The sequence below is a fragment of the Macrobrachium nipponense genome, chromosome 13 (assembly GCF_015104395.2).
Source record: "Macrobrachium nipponense isolate FS-2020 chromosome 13, ASM1510439v2, whole genome shotgun sequence".
Classification (NCBI taxonomy): Eukaryota; Metazoa; Arthropoda; class Malacostraca; order Decapoda; family Palaemonidae; genus Macrobrachium; species Macrobrachium nipponense.
In genome coordinates, this window is record NC_087206.1 from 60,520,586 (window position 1) to 60,543,369 (window position 22,784).

A 22,784-nucleotide genomic window follows, 5' to 3' on the forward strand; every position below is an offset into this window, starting at 1 on the left:
TAGGTTTATTTTATCGAATTAATGGAATTGTTTTTTACTGTAGCAGGCAATATCTCTCAGCAGCAAGGTAGTGCCACTGTATCTATGGTGGTTCCAGTCATGCTGCTGAACTGAGGGAAAAGAGGCAGCAGCCAGCTCTAAGATAGCCACATAGCTCTGATAACCACTGCATTCTAAGCTTTCTGTGATAAAAGCAGTAATCCAAGCATTCTTCCATTTCTTTTCCCACACCGCTTGGGGATTAAATCGTCTTCCTCTTAACGAATTTATAACGAGAGTCAAAATTACCCTTGTTTAAACAATTGGAGAGAACTCCTAACTGGGAACAAACTTACTCTGGGTGTGATTGTCTCTTCGAATGTCGCCCCTGTAGCTAGCTGAAGATCAATTATAAAAACCCAATTCGAATTCAATCTCCCACAATTACAAAAATATAATCTTTATTTCCCCAAATAGCTAACATGAAAATGAAATAAAATGAGTTAAAGAACATCCCAAAAAACATTAAACTACCATCACTCTTCCCGAAATCATATTTCTGACTATTCACTAGTCTTTATCAATAAAAGTCAACACAAGTTTAGAGACATTTTTTAAATGGTGACTTCGAATCCATCTGAAAATGAGAATATAATTATCAAACAATGAAATATTAAAGTTCATCAATTAATCAGTGTCACATTGCACTTCCCTTTCTCTAGAAACTGAACTCAATGTCACTATATAAAAGGCATAACTTTTCAAAGTCTTTTTCACTTTACCTTCTCCAATGGATCTTAGCGCCTCCTCGGATCACCAAAGTTTCTTGTGACCACTATGACAGTTTGTCGTCTAATTGCACCGTCAATTCCCATACTAGAGATTATATCTCATTCACTTGTTCTGACCATCGTATGTATATACACCCACCATAAGACGTATGGATACATGCGCGCTTCTGAACACATGAATGCGTGGACGCTGGTCAATTCTGTGCTTTTCCATTTTCCCATGTTCTCGTTTAATCTAGTGCACGTTCTTGTTGACGTGAAGTAACCTGATGTAAAATTTCCTTGTTGTTTGCCTCATATCTCTGGAATGTGTTCCCATCTCGTCGTCCTGCAACCACTTGTTTTCGATTTTTTTCTCGATCAGCATCTTGAGGAATCCACTGTTTTGCATCTGTCGCTAACCAGCAAGTGCTAAGGTTATCAACCACATTTATTTTAACATATATCTATTTATTCCTTTGACCAATGCCTTAAGATATTTGTGATTCTAAAACTTATCTTCTTTTAAAAGATAGTGTCAGTCATCATTGAGTTCAGACTAAACTAAAATAATTGACTAAATATAAAAAAAAGTTTACCGTGAGCGGACGTAATTTCTTAACGACTCTTGCACATGACAAATCGGCACTGAGCTTGGTATGCCTGTAGGAGTTATTGTCACTTGCTCGGGGAGTATGCCTACATACTACTGTGCTGTCGTTGTTATTCTTGTTAGGGGTGTAGGAAAGGTCAAATTGACTTAAATAATAAAAAAAAAGGAAAAGTTTAACCCGTGGAGCGGAGTAATTTCTTAACGACTCTTGCACATGACAAATCGGCACTGAGCTTGGTATGCCTGTAGGAGTTATTGTCACTTGCTCGGGGAGTATGCCTACATACTACTGTGCTGTCGTTGTTATTCTTGTTAGGGGTGTAGGAAAGGTCTATGGAAGAGCCTAAAAAGGTATGAAAAGGTGTGTTGAGTTGAGCTAAGGATAGAGGAATTTTAGGATAGGAGATTTGTTATTTATTTATTAGAATGAAAATGTAAAAAATAAATAATGTGCATGTTGAATAGTACAGGAAGATTATTTCTAATAGAATATAGCATATTTATTTTAATTTTCGTTGGAGAAACAAGGCTCTGATTGACCATAGATTTTAGCATGTTTTTGATCTATGTTAAAAGCTTGGAATATAATGTTTACAACTTATGCGCGAGGGGAAAATCTTAAACGCGTCCTGAGTAAGCTGTTCCTTTGGGAATTAATAATTACTGAAATGAACTGTATGTTTCATTATCAGCTGTGTTTAATATTTTTTTCTGATAGAGAACATATTGAAATGATGTTATTGTATCTTTTCTGCAGTTTTACTCTTGTTTAAAAGACACTCACAGACTGGCTAATTTCCAAAAACAGGAAGAAGTAAAAATGGAACCATTATATTCCTAAATAAATCTTTCAGATACGATGCTGAAGGTCATCCTACAGAAGTCATGTTAGTGGACCTTCAGCTGTGTCGTGAGGCATCCATAGGAACTGACCTGAGTTACTTCCTTTATACCTGTTCATCTAAGCAAGTATCTTGACTTTAGATACAGATGTATAATTTCAATAGATGTTGAGCATTGAATCTACGATGAAAATGTATTCACTTCTAGGTCAAATAAATATCAAGAATTTCGTCTGTCAGGCACTATTAGACTCATACACACATATTACATTTGTGGAATCATATCAATGTATGAAAGTTTGTTCTAAAATAAGTTGCAACTGTAATTTCGTGGAACTCTTACCGAACTGAGGGAAAGCACTGGAGTCGATGTTTAATCTAGTCCTCCAACTATGCATGAGCAAAGAAAAGCCATTATGCCAACGATGGATACAAAGGTTGTGGTGAGTAATGCTGACTTACTATTTGATAACGCTATCAATTGTCGTCATAACAATTTACTACTGATGATATTGCAGAACCACTGAGACGAAATTCTTTAAGATTAACAAAACATATTCAAAACGTATCCACGGATAGGCAAATAGTTCCCTGGCATCAAGCGTTAATATGGACGGAGAAAAAATGGAGGCAGTTCATTCAATTCATTCGCATAGATATTGAAGTATGGTAGGTCTCAGTCACTTTATTGAAAACGCTCCTTGTTATTCTAATAACTATGACCAAGTACAGTATGAAAACTGTAATACTTGCAACTGTTAGCCGGGAATTGTATTTTCATGTGTAAGTCATACAATAAAGTTTTGCAACGTTTCCTGGGACCTTGCAAACAACAGCCCGTAAAAGTGCTAACTGGCAACGTTGGCACACTCACGAAGCCACCACACATAACTGTTGTGGTTTTTGTATTTATAGAGATTTCCACCGTTTCCCTTTGCATGTATTATCCTTTTACTATGATACTACACGTTACTAAATAGAAGATGTTACTTCGAACAGAAGTCTATCAGTATTTGCGATAACTTCTGTTTTGATGTAAATGTCATTGTATACGACGGTTTATGAGCACCCTGACAACTCCTATTGTGAATTACATCAAATGGTGCATGCTTAAAGTTATTAATAAAAATTTCCCTGAAAAGTACATAAGTTAATGATTTATAGTTTCTAAATTTGTTCACTGATTTAACGCCACTAAATAAATGCAAATTTTCGGCAGTGTAAAATAAAGAAAATTGCCTTCATCAGGTCAGAGGTAGGAAACTTGTCAAACAAATCTCTCTCTCTCTCTCTCTCTCTCTCTCTCTCTCTCTCTCTCTCTCTCTCTCTCTCAGCATGTTATATAAGGATGGTTTATGGACGACCTAGGAGGTTATCTTCTCTCTTGATCGCAACGGCAGGTTTGGGAAGTTTATCAAAACTTATCTTGACGACCCTTAGACCTAATGCAACGAAATCACCCACTTGCATGCGAGGTTTTCACGTTCTTATTTTCCCTATTCCGCAGTCTTCATCAAGTACGGCTGTTCTATTGATGCTAAGATGACGAGCAATGTCGTTTATCGAAAAAAGAGCCTTATTCAGGTTAATGAGATTTTAAGTGAATTTTTTTAAATGTTTCGTATTTTTTTATATAAAATGAATTCATTTCTTTCTGTTCTTTTTATATTGCAATCCATATGATTCATAATGGGCTAAATGAAAAAAATATCATTATGTATAATTAAGTTATTCTTCTGTGACCGAAATCTACTGGAAGTGTTGCAAAATTATTTAAAGTGAGTGTAACTGCAACTGGCTCTTACTCCCACTCTCAATTAGAGCACATCATAAGTTTTTACATGCTATAATCTCTTCCTTAGTTATTCTTTTTATTCATCTCGGAAACTAAGCGCTCCAAATGGCTCTGGTTCGAACGATCACTGTGCGTACGATATAAGGCAAAACGTTTGTCTGACGGTTCACACGCAGCCACTCCATGCATAGATATAAGAGGCCCTCTATATCTATAGCTATGACTCCGTCTCATATGACCATACCCAGGGTAAGTTCCAACTTATCGAGATATGCTGCGAGAGAAGTGACGAATTAAGTTAATGTCCTTCTGACTCTATTGCATTATCTTGCAAGGTAGCTAAGAGTAAAAACCTTTTCATGCGAGTGTGTGCTTGTAAATATTTAGATAAGAGAGTAGATAAGCGCATTCGTATATTTTGTTGCTACTAATTATGTTTGCTTATCATTTGAGTTGTGGCCTCGCGCTATTTCAAGCAGACACTCATATGACTTTTTGTAGCAAACATCCTAGTTATACTTAGACGTATGTACGCAGCTGTACTGAAAACCATCTGAAAATGCGACTTGAAGCACCTCCGTGATTCTGTACGGTCGTGTGGAGGAAATCAGCAATGGCAACCAAGAAAAACCAAAAGGAGGTCACTCTCACTGTTTTCAGTTCATCTTCCCGGGCTGTGGAACGAGTTAGACCAATCGGATTCGGCTTACTCAGTGACGCGCATTCCACTCCGAGAGTAGTGCGCTTATACACGGGTTCCCGAAGCTGGTTGTGCAGAGAGATAGAATATTCCGTCATTGTTTACAAGTACGAGGCAAAGTTCTTACTGTTGAGTTTCATAATAATGTGGTTTCGCCAGTAATATTTCTGTTTTCATGAAAATCAAAACTCGATAATCTGAGAGATTTCAATCTTTCCCTTTTAACAGAAGCAATCTCTCTCACCTACTAAATGTCACCAGTGTGAGTAGATATCAAGGTCGAATGTATCTATGAAGTAAGTGCACAATGAAGTTTCATTTGGAAGTGAACGTAAAGGTGAGTATCTCATTATTTATAAGCAAAGGGGACAGAGACGAGGAACCTTATGTAAGTTCATATCTTGCCCACATCGGAAGTCACAAGAAGAAGAAGAATAAGAAGTTTGATCCCAGTTACGACTGTTGTCTAAACTCAATCGTCATTATTTCTGTCCTTCACGGTTGCTCTTTGAAGAGTTCTCATCGGTCATCGACTAAAGTGACCCTGGTGAATGTAACGCCAAGTAATTTATTGTTAGTAAGACATATGAATCGCTACGTATTAGATATTTCAGTTTCATACTTTGTATTGAAATATTAAGGATAACCGATATTTTACATTTTAATCTTTATTTAATCGGTAACTAACCAGTGAGGTTCTATGAGAATGGCCGTCTGATAGAATCCTGGTACTTTCTTATGTGAATTACTACTTACCAAACGTCATAAAATACTGGCAGAAGCCTAATCGTGTGATTGTAAATATATAAACGGGGTTTCTACTGTATCTTTTCCAGAGACTTCTTGGTGAAAGTTATATTAAATATTCTCCCATGTTATGTAATTTCGTCACATTTAACCATACGAGAGCTTCCATATTGAGGCGTTTATCAGTATCCCCAACCTTCATGATGTCTTCACTTTTTCTATATAATTATACTCTATATATTAAGTCATTTTAGGTTTTAGTTTTACCCCATCGATGCCTTCAGTTTCTGTCTTCATTTAAAGGCCTTCCCTTCCCCAACACCAAACACCCCCCCACCACCACACCGCTTTTTCTTTTTTTTTTGGTCCGTCCAACTCTTCATATCCTTCATTACGGCCTTTTATCGGAGATATTGACAACGTTTTCTTTAATAAGGTCAGACTGTTTATCTGTAAAAAATAGAAGCTTCTTTTATATTTCATCACAAGCCAGATTTTATTAGAACGTACGTATACTAAATAATTTAGATCACAGAACACTGCCTTGAGGTACTTCTCTTGATAAATGCTCTGCTCATTTTCGCCAGCACCCCCCCCACAAACAATCTCTGTCCATTCTATGGCTTTTGAAATAACATCATGGATTGTATTCAATACCGTACTAAAGCTGAACTCTTTTCATTACGAACACAAATTTCCAAGAAGTCGGTCTGGTGGAAGTATTAAACTTTATAAGATGATAGACAAGTAAGATTAAAATAGGTCTATGTGACCCTGAATACTATTTATCTGTTTTATTCTTAAAAACTGGCTTTTCAAAAGCTAATAAATGCAATTTGGTTCTGATTCTAAAGGGTTCTGTAGGTGAGGAATATAGCAAACAAGCAAATCTTCATCCTTTCTAAGTTCTCTAGAACTTAGAACTAAGCACTTACTTATGTAAAAAAGTTCAGTCCAGCCAATTGCCTCCAGAGAGTCGGTATACCTACAAAATGCAAATGGTCCTTGCAAGGCTCTTTGAGATCTAACTAGTTATGTTCAAGAATAGCTTGATCTTAGATAGGATTCCATTCTCGTCCAAACTGATCATAGCACCGCCTTTGACCTAGGTAATCGCTATGATTTCATAGATAAGGTTCATAAATTGAGTAGTGCAACTTATGTACTTCATCTCCTTCATGGTAAAAGCAATCAGCAAGAGGAAGTTGTTGCTGCTGGTGATCTCAGTGATCCTAGACCAAGTCTGTCTGCTTCTTAAATGACCTCTGGCAAGATACCCTCGTCACATAGTTGTCCTTATTACCTTAAATAGCACTACCTGGTTTGAAAACAATTGTGTACAGTGACTTTTTACCACTGAGCTTCCATTGAAGGTTCAGTGTGCGTCGTTGTTTTTCTCAATCAGGCAGTGGTTCGACTGCCACTGGTGAAAAACTTATAATTTATAATTCTCCTTTGACGCAAGTTCCTCCCGAAGTATTGTGAATTGAATATTAAACGATATTTGTGCCTGTTTACGAATTTGTAGCTAAGTATATTCTGTTATACGATGAATAATATGGTTTTTACAGTCTCTCCCTTAATCCAGAAGTATCTGTCTCATGTCAGTTCAATATGTTCTGTGATTGGACGTATTGAGAAACTATGCTTGTGCAGAGTGCTTGGAATCCTCAAGAAAATTGTTCACAGTGGTGTGGAGTGACCATTGCCCCTTTGAGTCTTACGATACCGTGTATTAGTGGCTGAGGTCTCCCTGACTAATAAGTTAGGCAAGTCATAGGTTAAATTGAATTGAATTGAATATAGAATTTAGACCAAAGCACGAGGAACATCTCGCATTGCACTATGAATCAATTGTTACGTGAGGGTGGAAAGTAGGATAGAAGAAAGAGAATATGAGAGGAGTAGAGAATAAAACGAAGGAAAGAGGTTGCAACTACGGCCCGAAGGCATGCTGCAAAGAACCTTAAGTAGTGCCTACAGTGCACCATACGAGGTGCACTGATGGCACTATCCCCCTACGGGATAGGCAAGCTATATATAATCGACCTGCCCAATGAACCATGTGATGAAAACTGAAATTGAACTAATCTTTTGGAAAATTTGGCTCAAAACTTACTGACTGAGATATAAGACTCCAGGTGTTGGATCTTTGATGTGCAATATCTTTGTTTTTTGATAGGAGTTATTTTGCTATTGCCACAGAGAGTAATCTAGATTCTAGAATACTCTTTGTCCGGCAATATCAAACTAACTCCAATCAGAAATCAGAGCACTATTGATTATATGCTGTTGCTGTCGACAGTCTGTGATAAAGACATAACGAGGGCGTGGGTCTATGGTATTATCACGTAAATTTAAATTTTGAGTGATTGATGGTTTGAGAGAGAGAGAGAGAGAACTCGCCTATGCAATGTCCAGTTATTTAGAAAAAACATTGCCGAGATAAATTAAGCTTAGTTCTTAACTAGTGCGTAAATGGCATTGTTTACACCAAGTTATAGACGAGTTTTAGGTGCTAATGATGCAATTTTAAGATTGCGAAAAGTGAGCTAATTCCTCAGGAATTTCGAACGGAAGCAAGAATCTGCAGACAGCAATAACTGATTTCAAGGTGTATTTTCTTGGAGATAACGGGTGTTGACAAGAGACGCAACAGTGATCTGAGTTCTTAAACGTGCAGGAATTTGAAAAGAACTGATCGACAGGAACACCTTGTGGGAAGTGAATTGCTCACTACCGTTACCCAAAACTGACAAGAATTTCTGAGGCTGAAATCAAAGAAAATGATTGTCTCCTTGATTAGATGTAGTTGGAATTCCAGTACGTCCTACAGCCAGAAAACTTCTAACTTAGCCATATCAAAAAATAAAGAGTAAAAATGATCATGGGTTATTGCCAGAAATGAGAAAAACTCCTCTGTTCAAGTTCAAATGGGGACATATTTCAGATTGCTCTGGTCTTAGATGAGGTGGTCAAAGAGTACAAACTTGTTCACTGGGAAAATGATACATGAATAAAAACCCCAGCATATTGTAATGCTGGTATTGTTTGAATGTGGTATCGATATCTATTTTTGCAGATCTTAAGTTGCTACTTCGTGAATGTTTTGTTCCTTTTACGGCAGCCTGTAAAGTAAACTGCTCATGTAACCCTTTCTTAAGTTTGGAAAAGCAGGAAAGCTCCATTTGCGATGAACGTCATTAATTGAAGAAGTTGTTTTATATCATGCCGTATAGGAGTCAAATCCTGAATGTTTGGATATATGAATGTCCTGTAATGAATTTAAAGCCAATTTCATTTGCTTGAAACAACAGGGTAAAGAAATGCTCAATCTATAGTGACAGTGACAAATTCTCAGTCGATCAAATGAAGGCAGATAGTTTTGAGGAAAAATCAATCAGCAAGTAAAATGCAATTTTTTCTTCTGTACGAAGCACTGGAGGTCAGCCCTTGGGGAGAACGAATGCACTGAAAACGATGTTTCGTCCGACATCTCTGGTCTTTGGGGTCAAAGGCGGGCCACTAACAGTCGACCTGGTCGTACGATGAGAACTCAGTGGGAGGAGACTCCAAAAAAAATGACTGCAAACATGTTACTGCCCGGTCTGAGACTCTGAAGTAGTCAGTCTTAAGTTGGCAGCCGCACAGTTCGGACGTGGCGGAGGGAATATCTGATAATGAACCATATATGCTCAGACTGTGCCGTTGCAGCCAGTATAACAATGAAAAAAAAAAAGCTACGTAAAAGAATATTGGGTTAATGATTGGTTGTTGAAGAGAGAAAAACTTAGATTTATTACTTTTAAAGAAAATACAGGTAGCTCCCAGGGATTGCTATAATAAACGTAAGGGTGGACGAGGCAACATTCAATTTTGTAGGAAGATTATAACGGTCGTCCAAAAGGACACATGCATGACGAAATCCACAGCGCCCTGTGAAAGGCCAAGTGCCACATTACGCTACTTAGCGACTGACTGTTCTTATCAAGATATAAAACTGGGTGTGGCCATATCGCCCAAAGCTCTTGGAAGAGTCATGCTGGAGACATATTAAGCTATTTGAACCACTCTGCAAAGACTACATAATAAAGATAAATAAAACTCATGTATACATATTTTTATCTTTGATAAAAAATAAACTAGCTTTTAGAAACTCAAAATAATTGACTCCTCTAAAGAAATTATAAAAGTGAAAAGGTAATAAATCTTTGTGTAACCAGTCATTACGCTACACTATTTCGCAATCAGCACCAAAAGTACCTACAAGAAAATTATAAGGGTGTGAGGGAGGTTTCATTACCTCCCATTATGATTTTACTATTGCATTTCTCCCCTTCTCATTTAAATCATATATCATTTAGGAGCTTTTTAACATATGCTCTTATTTGGTTAAGAAATATCCTCAGGTTATTTTCTTATTATTCTTTTACTTTGGAATATAACTGATTAAACGTTCTAAGCAAAGCACCAAATTTTTTGTTTTGAGAGATTACTTTAGGTATTGTATAATATACATCACTATTAAACACACACAAATATATATATATATATATATATATATATATATATATATATATATATATATATATATATATAATATATTACATAATTTGGTTCTTTGAAACCTTGTCGTTACTCCAGGACCTAGAAAGCTACGTCCTTCAGTGTCCAACATTGCTGTGGTGAATGAAAGTTTTATGTAATTTAATTTTGTTTACACTCATAAGGTAAATTGCAATTATATAAAGTTTTGCAAAATTCAGTATGTAAAGAAATAAGAAAAATATGTATATATATATCATGTCTAAGGGACGAAACGTCTTATGCACCACTTCCTGATTTCTTAGATACCTCTACTTTCCTTAATTCTTTCCGATAGGGAGGTCTTATATTTATTATCTATCTTCTTGTTCACCATTTCTTTCGTTGCATCAGGACACTTTTCTTTAGTTTCTCAAATATCGATTGATAAGCTGCCTTTCTTTTGTGTTTTTGGCATAATATTCTTTACTTTTTATCTGTCACAGACATTGCTACGACTTATAAAACTCGGAGAACCCCGTCCAGAACTCTTTATCTATCGAAAGTCTGACATGTTGAACGATATCCTCTTCTGTGCCGTTTCTTGGTAAATGACCCTGCTAGTTCATCAAGCTCGTTGAAGACACCACTCACGGTCAAAGTATCAGTTCTGAACGACTTAATCTGTAAAACCCTTATTTGATTGTCGTATCGGACCGTGAGTTGTTCATTCAAACCTCAACTGTCAGGTTTGTCGATCCCGCTTGACTTCAGCTTGATCAGTTCTGACTTGACTAAAAAACTCCCCACTCACATTCAAACTTGCTTAATTAAACCCTGCCCATTTCGATTGGGCATTACAGATCCCATCTGACGTGAGTGGTCGGCCTAACCAATTATGCTGGAGAGGAGTGTAGGCTGCGTCGTGAAAAAGCACAACGACTCTTCAAGATTTTTTTTTTTTTTTTACTTATTTGATTATGTTGCAAGTTCATGTACAATTATCAACCAGTGGAGCCCAAGCTCCCTGGAAATTCCCTGCCGGATTTAACATTTGCGGATTAATTTCTGGCTTGTGCAATCTGGGTCCATTTCGGTAGTAGCCGGGTTGCAGGTAGTCACAAACAGAATGTTTTTTCCACAATGATCGATAGGAACATTCTTGAGACTCCAGTAACGAGCATAAGGCTTGTTGATTGAAAAAAAAGAAATTGTCTTTAAGAATTCAGATTTTCAACTGACATTTGTAAATTAAGACTCGATATGCTGAGCAACCGGGTTATTTATGCTGACTTCTACAAAGAAGAAGTCCACTTGAGTGCTTAATCAGAAATAGAAAACAAGATGTCGGCTGAGGGCCCGATAACATTCAAGGGGAAATCATAAGGAAACTCTAAGGGTTAAATTTACAGGGGATATATTTACACGTAATGTTAATCTGCTATAATTCAGGGCGCCAGGAAGGGCGCTAATGACCTTCCAAGGTTGTGCTCTACTGGACCTGATTGCTTGGAGCAATGAACACGCTTTTTGGAACACATGGGTTGATTTCCAGGGCACCTATAGGCCCAGAGCTTTCAAGGATTTGTCCAGAAGCAGGACCCCATAAATTTATCTAACTGAGACATTGTGAGTTATAGATTTTTTCTCTTCATATCATTTTCCTACTAGGTAAAAGTTTTCATACCTAGGTGGGGTGTGGCCATCTTACCCTTGGGCAATTTACGATATCCAAGATGGCGCCCAAGATGGCTGCCAAAAAAAAAACTTGCATTATTACAATCTTCAACCTATCATCTTAATTTTTTCCTTAATTCCAAATTGTATGCTTATTGTACTGAAGGGTATACTTTGCAACATTTTATATAAATGATGACTTAAACACATAATTCTTAAGGTGGTAAATAATAATAAAAACCCAAAATATGTTCTCAAAAATGCAAAAATTACATTATGTGCTGGAATCACCATCCCCGTCATCATCAGAGTCATTTAGGTCACTGTTCCAACACTCATCACCTCCACAACACACACAGAAGACTGAACACACAATGCCAGTACTACGGCATCCACATCTTTGTGTACTGCAAGGCATTCCTCCATGACAAGAACATCTTATAAGTTTGAGTAGTTCCTCTGGAGCCAGCCTAACACCATGAGGAACACTAACAGGAAACATCCGAAGTCTGTGGTATCTAGATTCGGATGTTGTGTTTGTAGAGCATTCTTCCAGATTGCAACTTGCAAGTGAGCTCGTGCAACATTTTCACTAAATGCCTCTGTTGCTGGCGGCAATGTTTGTAACTAAGGTGCACTTACAGTGCTATGGCTAACTTTTGATGCCCAGACTTTGTGTCATGCTTTGGTCATATTTCTATACCCAGACTGGTTGTAGCAGGCCAACATGAATGCTGTACACTGTGGAATAACATCAGGCAGGTTTTTGTCAGTGTTTCTAAGATAGCTCAGTGGATATTGTCCTGCCCTTAGAATATTCATTACAGTAGGTTTCCCAATTCCGTGGTAGGACCCGATGGTGTCACATCCCGAAAGTCCATGAGCTGGTAACAAATCTGACGGAGACGAACCATGCCTTTGCACTACGGCTTGGGTGTCAATACATGATGTACCTTGCACTGGTGAGATCATATAAATCTTCCTAGGGATTTCTTTCTTAAGGCAGAAGTGTACAAGTAAAACAAAAATGTGTGTCATCTGCTACAATAAATGAACATTGAGGTTGAATAAGAGCTAGCTGCTGTACTAACATAGTATCAGCCTCTTCTTGCAAAGTCTCCATATCATGATGACAATGGATTTACCCATGAACAACTCTATGGGTGTGGGAATTTTTACCTTCACCACAAGTCTATGCGCTTGAAACTGATCTTTGTGATCCATCAGGTCCTCACAGATGAGATCAATCAACTGCATTTTATTCTTGGTCACTGTTAAAAGCACTTTTTGAGGTGGAAACTGTGTGCTGACTCCTTGATACTGTTTGGAATGTACCTGCAATAATATATAATCATAATCTAAAATCACACAAAATACACTATAATATAGATAGTGAACTTGTAAATGTCGTTAATAGGAATTATCATCCTATATTCTTATTTCAATGAAGTATTACATTAGTTATCGAAGTACCTTGTTTATCAGTCATGCTATTTCACTTTAATAACATATCTCCCTTTAATTAGATGCAATACAATGTACTTTAAGCAATTCTTTATCAATCATGACATATAATGATTTACTCTCTAGAAAGACATTTTATTATAATGATATAACATATTACCTGTCAAAAACAAGGGAAACATCACACGATTTCAAGTGCCTGTGAATGTGTCTTCTGAAAGCATCTAAGAAGTCTTGCACTGTGGCTTTCTCCATATCTGGCTGACACTTCAACCTTTAGAGAATTCTTCAAACTAGCTTTAGCCATAGCTACCCTTAGCATGCCAGACTTATCAAAGATTGAAGTTGGATACAGTGCTAGGTCATAGCTTAGAAGAACTGAAGTATTCAGGGCTCTGGGACTTGATTGAAAGCCCATAGCTCGGGCATATATTGTTTCTGTATCACATATGTCAGTGTCCCCAATCTTCATTTGTTTCTTTCTGACGGCCATGGTAGTCACGTTTTTGGAGAGAGGCTTGTGAAATGACATAAGCCATTCACTTTCATACTTTTGCATTTGACATTTGCCTGTGTCTTCCGATTTGTCCACATTGATTTGAGGGTCATTCAGCACACGTCCAGTGACTATATTGACAAGGCCTTCGTCAGGATGTTGATCTGGTTCCAATGGGTGGATAGCTTGTTCCACTTTCTGTCTGACTGAATTTCTATCTTTCTAATCATCATCTATCCTTCCACACATTTGTTCCTTGTGACACATTTGAGTTGGCACTTCATCTTTTCTCATACCATCTAGATCAGTAATTAGGCTGTTGCAAATATGAAGACTGTAGGCCCAGGTTTTCAGACTTTCAGGTTTCAGTGTCAACCCAATGATACCTGACCAACCATGTCCATAGCACATGTATGTTGTTTCAATGGCCATATCTGTCCAAACACCATTGGAGGTGCCAGATATATGGTGCATGGTATGTTGACCTTTCAAGAAACTTTCTGACATCATCAGGCTAGCCTCCATACTTCGTAGATAATACAAGCCTTGTCTTGCATAATTCTGATGCCCAACAACAAAGAACAATGTCATCATTTCATTCATGGCTTTCATATGTAGTGGCCAGTCATTTTCTCTCTCACCCCAGATAAACTTCGTCATTTTCATAACTGGTTTTATCATGCAGTCAACCCATAATCTGCCAGTTCAGCTCTTTTTAGAAAGTTCTAGCACTGCAATGAGTCCGTCCATGGTTTCTATCTGGTAGGATGCAAATACAGAATGGAGAAGCTCTTCTATGAGAATTATAAGTGCCCATACATTGCCAGGAAACTTTTTTCCTGTCGACATCTTCTTCACTCCACTGAATGGGCCAGTGAGAAATTCCAACAATCCAGAGTTATCCATTGGAGTACCAATACATCCAACATAATTCATCAGGATGTGTATTCCTCCAAGTTGTAAACAGACAATACTAAAAGTCAATGGATCCTTCCACTGAATATGAACGGCAACTTTGTATAATTGTTGGTCAGCAGTTGCTAAAGATACTTGTTGTGCATGTAGTCAATGTGCTTGTATCAGCTGGAGGACGGTCAATTAGTGGGTGATACACTACCCTTGTTTTTAGTTGTATTGAGTGCCCTTGTTCTTGGGCCAGTCTCGTGATAAAGCCACTGTACTCGGGGAATTTTTCCTGATTGAACACAATGGAAATATATGAAGTCTAAAGACCTCACCCTTGCTTCAGATGCTTCTTGAAGTTTCTTCATATCTGGAGTCCATTGCGATATTGGCACTTTTGCTGATATAAAATCAGAAAAATGCATTAATTTTAATACACATTTAAATAAATATTGATAATGATAAATGCAATATATAATAAAAGATGTAGAAAATATATATATTTATATTATTATATGCTGCTACTTTCATAACAAATATATCTTCTTTTTGACTGTATAAAATGTTAGAAAGAGTTTTGCAACATTTTCAGATTCCTTATTTAGATTAGACTTTTAGGATGTCTAAAAATGTATGTTCAGATTTCGCATAATATAATTTAAAAGTTAATATAACGTAGAATGTGAAAAGAGAGAGATTAACTTTGACCGTTCCAAGCTAGAAATTGTTTCCGTAATCTGTCAACACCTCAGATTAGATATCTCGAGATCTCCGTTTTGTTTTGGATACATGTCACCACGTCTGATAAGGGATTTCTGTTTCGATCGAGTACGTGTCTTTGTTGAGCATACCACAAACATGACTGGTTTCATACGTGTATGTCTTTGCCGAAACCACATGAAAATTTTACAATTTTTCTGTAAAGTTACGTCATATTAGAAGCTTCTAGAGAGATTGCACCATCTTTCTCAAGCCCAAAACGTTTTGTGAGAAATCCACTGTCCAGCTTCCGTACGAAAAGGAAATTCATTCAGACTTAAATCCTCATAGTGTTTAGATCTCTCTCTCTCTCTCTCTCTATCTATCTATCTCTCTCTCTCTCACACGCCACTTTTGATTTTAAATTAACGTAAAGACTTTGGTGTACGCAATTATTGGTCACTCATATAAATTTTAGATTTGAGATGTCTTAGAGTTATTTAGTATTATTTAGTTTTTTTTTGTAGAATCTGAACAAACATTGTACAAGTGTGTAACAGCACCTTTTCTTTTGTGAAATATTGTGAATTGGTGAAATTTTTGGAGCTAGCTGCAGCAGAAAGAAAATTGGTGCCAAGATAAATTGTTGTTAAAATTTATTAGTTGCAACTAATAGTTACAGTGATTTCATGAAACAAATTTAAATTGTTACACATTGTAAATTTTTATGTTTTGTGTTTGTTTTCTTATTGAAGTGATTTTTCGTGCATTTATCCATTTTTTCTTATTGGAGTGATTTTTTTGTGCATTTATCCATTTTCTTATTGAAGTGTGTGTTTTTATTTTATATTCTGTGTGATTAGTGCTTTTTACAATTTTGGTATTTTACACCTTTTTCTGTGTTTTCATTTGCATTCACAATTTAGTTAACTTAGTAGATGTTTTCATTAATTAATCGTTGCACATTTCATTGAATTTAACACTTGTGAATTAATTTGCATTTACTTAGAATTCTTTTCAAGTTTTATTGTTGTTTAGCACTCATGAATTAATTTCCAAATTTTAATTATTGCCTAACACTCGAATTTTGATTGAATTAATTAATCAATTTCCTTGAATTTTGTGATAAATTAATTTTGATTTAATTTTACTTAATTAATTGAAGAATTAATGAAACTTTGCTTTGTTTTCAAATAACAGCATTTTTCCCTGATATTGTGAATTTCACTTATAATTTTGAGTTTAATAATAAATTTTTGTATTTAAAATTTTTATAAGTGTTTTCTTTTTCACCAGTATAAGTAAGCAATTATATAATTTATTTAGGTAGAAACATAGAGTGGTAATTGAGCTGTATTCCTTCAATTTACTTGAAGGGAGTTAGAACCAGGGAAGTACTTAGATTTCTGAAAGTTGTTGATCTAGTGATGCCCTTTAATTAATTTAATTACTTATAAGATTACCTCACACCTGTTTTGATGAACTTAGTCTGATTTTCTGCAATACCTGTAAGTTGTTTAAGGGATCACTGTTACCTGGCTGTTGTGAGGTACTCATTTAATGATTGGTAAGTGTAGTAACCAGATACTTGGCACTTCTTCACTAGTATTAATGTTGCCCAGAGACCCGAGAAAACAGATTAAATTATCACTTTAGTCTATACTGGTGGTATTAGGGATATGTTTTGTTAGGAGAGTGACCATATAGTTTTTCTTTTGCATTTATTCTGTTGAATTATAAATTGATAACTTAGAGAAAAGGGCTCAGTTCAAGGTTCAGGAATTTTTAGCAGCCCCTTCCACCCAAGTGCTATCTGCAACCACTCTGACTAAAGCACAGTGGAGCGCTTTAGCAGTGGCATGTGGTGGTTATGTGTCTAGTAGTATGGTAAAGGCAAAAATAAGATGTATTGCTATGGAATCATTGATAGACTCTAGTAGAATAACTGATGAAGATGAGTTAGAATTGGCTCAAGAGTTGTTGAATGCAGCACGTGCTGATCTTATAAATAAGCAAGAAGGAAAGAAAGAGAAAAGTGATGCAGAGTTAGAGCTTAGACGCATTGAAGCAGAAGGGAATTTGATTAAGCTGAAAATACAAGCTGAAAGAGAAAGAGAAGACAGAGAAAAGAGAAAGAGAAGACAGGGAGGAACGAGAAAGAAGAGAAAGAGAAAAATAAAAAGCAGCAGAAGAGGAAAGAGAAATTGCAAGGTTTGAAATTGAGATAGAATTGACACCGTCTAACCCTAACCAAGGTAATCAAGACCCTGTATTTGATGTAGTAAGAGTACAGAAGTTAATCTCTAAGTTTACTGAAGAAGCTCCAGATGAGTTTTTTTATCACTTTGAGAAAGTGGCTTCAGGTATGGGATGGCCAGAAAATAAATGGTCCATTTTGCTACAAAGTGTCTTAATTGGTAAGGGGAGAAGTGCTTATCTAACCTTAACAGCTGATCAGTATAAAGACTACAAGGTACTTAAACATACCAGATGACCCCAGAGTACTACAATGAAAGATTCAGAAATTTAAGAAAAGATGAGAAGGGGACCTTCTTAGATTATGCTTACAAAGGGAGAAGGTGTTTTAAACATTGGTTAGAAGCTGCTAAAATTAAAACTTTTGAAGAGTTAGAAGAATTGCTTGTTCTTGAACAATATATTAGGGGAATTCCTGAACACTTAAGAGCCTATTTGAGAGAGAGAGAGGTTAAGAAACTTGACAAAGCTGCTACACTGAGTGAAGATTACAATATAATTAGTAGCAAACGTAATTACAATGTCAAGTACCAGAATCAACAATGACCAGGTTTTAAGTCTCATCCAGATATCAGGAAGAAATTTAATGGGAAACCTACAAGTCATACTACCAAGAGTACACAAGATAATACACCTCAGTAAGCTAATGTGAAATCCTCATCTAATTTTTCAAGACAGTTACAGAAACCTAATGTTGTCTGTTTCAAGTGTGGAAGATTGATTGATTGATTGAAAGTTTTCTGGCATCTTGACATCGAAGGTCATTGACGCTGATCAAGTGTGGAAGAGCAGGACACTTCAGTCAAGAGTGTTACCGGAATCAACAGCTGTCAAAGCCAGTTGGTCAAGTAGTGGAAGGTGACCAGGTGAAACAAACTATGAAGAGCAGTGTGGGAAAGAATCAAACTCCAGAGAAGACTGAAACTAAACAAGCTGAATGTTTAGCAACCAGTGGAAATGTAACCTCAAGCAGTGAGTGGCTTAGCAGTGTGGAGGCTTTTAAGCCATATATCTATGAGGGTATGCTGTCAACTCAAGGAGGGAGAGTGCAGGTACCAGCCAAGATATTACGTGATACAGGGAGTAACCATAGTGTGGTAGTATGTGGTGCTCACCCTCAGTTGGAGAAGAGTCTCACAGGAGATTCAGTTATTTTGAAGGGTATAAGAGGAGAGGAAGTAACTCCCATATGCCGCTTACACCTGTTGTGTGAATTGGTGACATGGAATGTTGATTTTGCTGTAAAGGACTTACTGGCTGTGGAAGGAGTACATGTTCTGTTGGGGAATGAAGTTGGTGGTGTGCCATTTATTCCTTGTCCTGTAGTGACAGACAAACCGTTGCGGATTAGTCCTACGGTAGAGTTGGAAAAGAATAACCCCCACCTGTTTCCTAGTTGTGTAACTACCAGAAGTATGGAGAGGACTACGACTGCAAGTGAAGAAACTGAGGATTTACACAAGCAAGAAGAATCAAGTGAAGGATCTTTGTGCTTAGAAGAATTGTTCTAGGGAAGTGATGTTTCCCCAAGTGCTGACCAAGAAGAGATTTCCCATGAAGAAGAAGATGACAACGACGAAGAAAAAGAACCTGTTGTTCCTGAAGAGACTCCGAGTAGTCAAAGTGTTCCTGAAGACAGTAGTGAAACTACAGTTGCTGAGTTAGCAGATATTGAGAATTCAACCCTTGAAGTTGGTCAAGTGACAAGAGAGAAGCTAATGGACTTGCAGAAGAAGGATGCATCGTTAACTGATTTGTTCTTCAGAGTTGTTGATCGAGAAGAGATGCAACAAACTCCTACCTGTTATTATCTGAAGGAAGGTTTGCTGATGAGGAAGTATAGACCTACAGATATACCAGGAGATGCTGTATGGGGCGAATATCATCAAATTTTGATTCCATATCCATTGAGGAAGCAAGTAGTAGCAGTAGCTCATGAGTCTGGACATATGGGAATCAGAAAGACTGTGGAGATCATGAAATATTTTTTCTGGCCTGGACTTCACAAAGATGTTAGCAGGTTCTGTCGTGAGTGTCATACCTGCCAGATAGCTGGAAAACCGAATGAAACCATCCAGAAAGCCCCCCTACAATCTATAGAAGTTAGAGGAGAACCCTTTAGCAAAGTGATTATAGACATAGTTGGACTGCTGCTGAAGACAAAGAAAGGAAATGAGTATTTGTTGACATTAATGTGTCCTGTGACAAGATATCCAGAGGCGATCCCTGTTAGAAACATATCTGCCAAGATAGTTGCTGAAAAACTTGTGGAGTTTTTCTCAAAGTTTGATATACCAGAAATAGTACAAAATGATTGAGGAACAAACTTTACTTCAAAGTTATTCCAGGATGTGATGAATTTGTTAGGAGTGAAACAACAGGTATCCACTGCTTATCATCCAGAAACTCAAGGTGCATTGGAAAGGTTCCACCAGACATTGAAAAGTATGCTGACAAAGTATTGTTCTGAGTCAGGAAGAGAATGGGATGTGGGTTTACCATTAATGCTGTTTGAAGTTAGGAGTGCTTATCAAGAAAGTATGGGATGTTCACCTAATGAGATAATTTTTGGTAGAGAAGCGAGAGGACCATTGAAGATTCTCGCAGAAAATTGGGGAGAAAATCCAGAGGAAATCCAAGGAGAGTATGTAAAGAACTTAAGAAAAAGGTTGAAAGAGATTAGAAAATTCTCTTTAGAAAATTTGAAAGTGAGTCAAGAGAAAATGAAAAGGAGATATAATGCTAAGACTAAGCTAAGAAGATTTAGTGTTGGTCAACAAGTGTTAGTATTCTTACCTGTCAAGAGATTTCCCCTCACTAATAAATTTCAAGGTTCTTACAAGATAATTCAGAAGTTGAGTGATAGAACTTATGTGATTGAAACACCAGAAAGAAGAAGAAGACAAAGGAAGATACATGTGAACCTCTTGAAACCTTATTTCTCAGAAACTTAAACTGAAACTGTGTCAACAACACAAACAACTTCATCTACAGGAGATGATTATGGATATGAATTGGGAGCTGAAAGCAAGATGAATAATTCTTAAATTTTTGGAAAATTTGGAGGATAAACTGAAACACCTGAGTGTTGAACAAGGTGGAGACTTAAGTGAAGTAATTAGAAGTTTCCCAGAAATTTTTGCAGATGTACCTAGGTGTACTGATCTGACCAAGCATGAGATCAAGATTCAAGAAGATGGAAAACCATTCAAGCAAAGAGCCTATTGCTTATCACCTTATCATCGAGATGTTTTGAAGAAGGAAGTTAAGTATTTGCTGCAACATGGATTAGCAGAACCCAGTTCAAGTCACTTCAGTTCTCCATGTGTGTTAGCGAAGAAACCAGATGGTTCATATAGGATGTGTACTGATTATAGGAAACTGAATTCCATCAGTGTGGCTGACAATTATCCTTTGTCTCTTATAGATCAGTTACTTGATAATATTGGGCAAGCCAAGTTTGTTTCCAAGATAGACTTGTTGAAAGGATATTATCAAATTCCCTTAGATGAGAATGCCAAGTTGCTGTCAGCTTTTATTACTCCTTTTGGACTGCATCAGTATACTGTTCTGCCGTTTGGTCTGATAAATGCACCTGCAACATCCCAACAAGTGATGGATCAACTGCTAGGATCGATAGAAGGAGTAGGTATATACCTGGATGACATAGTGATTTACTCTACAACATGAGAACAACATCTGAAGATTCTGAGGGAAGTTTTTAAGAAACTACAAGAAGCAGGACTAACAGTCAACCTAGAGAAGAGTGAGTTTGGAAAGGCAACTGTGCAGTATCTTGGGTTTGAAGTTGGGAAAGGCTTTCTTGCTCCAGTAAATCCTAATGTAGAAGGTATCTGTAAGGCTACCCCACCTACTACCAGGAAACAGCTACAGATATTTTTAGGCATGGCTGGATTCTATTGTTGTTTCTGCCCAAATTTCTCAGCTGTAGTAGCTCCCTTGACAGACTTAACTAGTCCCAAATCTAAGTTTGTTTGGACTCCAGAGTGTCAAGAATGCTTTGAGAAGGTAAAAGCCATTTTAACTTCAAGACCAGTACTTCAAGCTCCAGACTTCAACAAGAAATTTGTGATACAAGTTGATGCTTCTGACTGTGGCATTGGAGTTGTTCTACTTCAAGAAGATGAAAATAATATCCACCATCCTGTGTGCTTCATGTCTTCAAAACTGAAAAAAAAAGCATCAGAAAGTATACTCAACAATTGAGAAGGAAACTTTAGCCTTATCATAACATTGAAAAAATTTGAAGTGTATGTGAACAGACCTAGGTATGAAGAAATTTTAGTGTTGTCTGATCACAGTCCACTATCATTTATCCAGAGAATGAAAAATCATAATCAAAGACTGACCAGGTGGTCTTTGTGCTTGCGACAGTATAACTTGAGAGTGCAGTACATTAGTGGCAAAAACAATGTAGTTGCTGATTATTTATCTCGTTGCAATTCGTTGGATTCAACACCGTGATAACCAATCTTCTAGTGGGAGGTATATTATATGCTGCTACTTTCATAACGAATATATCTTCTCTTTGACCGTATAAAAAATGTTAGAAAAAAAGTTTTGCAACATTTTCAGATTCCTTATTTAGCTTAGAGTTATAGGATGTCTAAAAATGTATGTTCAGATGTCGCATAACATAATTTAAAAGTTAATATAACATAGAATGTGAAAAGAGAGATATTAACTTTGTCTGTTCCAAGCTAGAAATTGTTTCCATAATCTGTCAACACCTCAGATTAGAGATCTCGATTATCTGTTTCGATCGAGTACATGTCTTTGTTGAGCATACAACATACATGATTGGTTTCATATGTGTATGTCTTTGCCAAAACCACGTGAAGATTTCATGATTTTTCTGTAAAGTTACGTCATATTAGAAGCTTCTAGAAAGATTGCACCATCTTTTCAAGCCCAAAACATTTTGTGCGAAATCCACTGTCCAGCTTCTGTAAGAAAAGGAAGATTCATTCAGATTTAGATCCTCATAGCGTTTAGATCTCTCTTTCTCTCTCGCACGCCACTTTTGATTTCAAATTAACGTAAAGACTTTAGTGTATGTAATTGTTGGTCACTCATATAAATCTTAGATTTGAGATTTCTTAGAGTTATACAGTATTATTTAGTGATTTTTGTGGAATCTGAATAAACATTGTACAAGTGTGTAACAGCGCCTTTTCTTTTGTGAAATATTGTGAATTGGTGAAATATTTTGAGCTAGCTGCAGCAGAAAGAAAATTGGTACCAAGGTATAGTGTTGTTAAAGTTTATTATTTGCAACTAATAGTTACAGTGGTTTCA

General features: G+C 36.8%; 1 protein-coding gene across 3 annotated transcripts in view; it reads left to right on the top strand.

Annotated features, from left to right (window-relative positions):
- The window catches only part of LOC135225828 (uncharacterized), an 84,838-nt gene that overhangs the window by 43,794 nt on the left and 18,260 nt on the right, over nucleotides 1-22,784 (top strand). Inside the window, exon 1 of one of the 3 annotated variants that reach the window (XM_064265355.1) lies at nucleotides 4,502-4,806. The exons of 1 other annotated variant lie outside the window; for it this stretch is intronic. In XM_064265355.1, coding sequence (XP_064121425.1) covers nucleotide 4,806 — 1 coding nt within the window. In that variant the 5' untranslated portion in view covers nucleotides 4,502-4,805. Of the gene's footprint in view, nucleotides 1-4,501; nucleotides 4,807-4,978; nucleotides 4,996-22,784 lie in introns of those variants that run through there. One more of the 3 variants, XM_064265357.1, reaches the window with a different exon arrangement.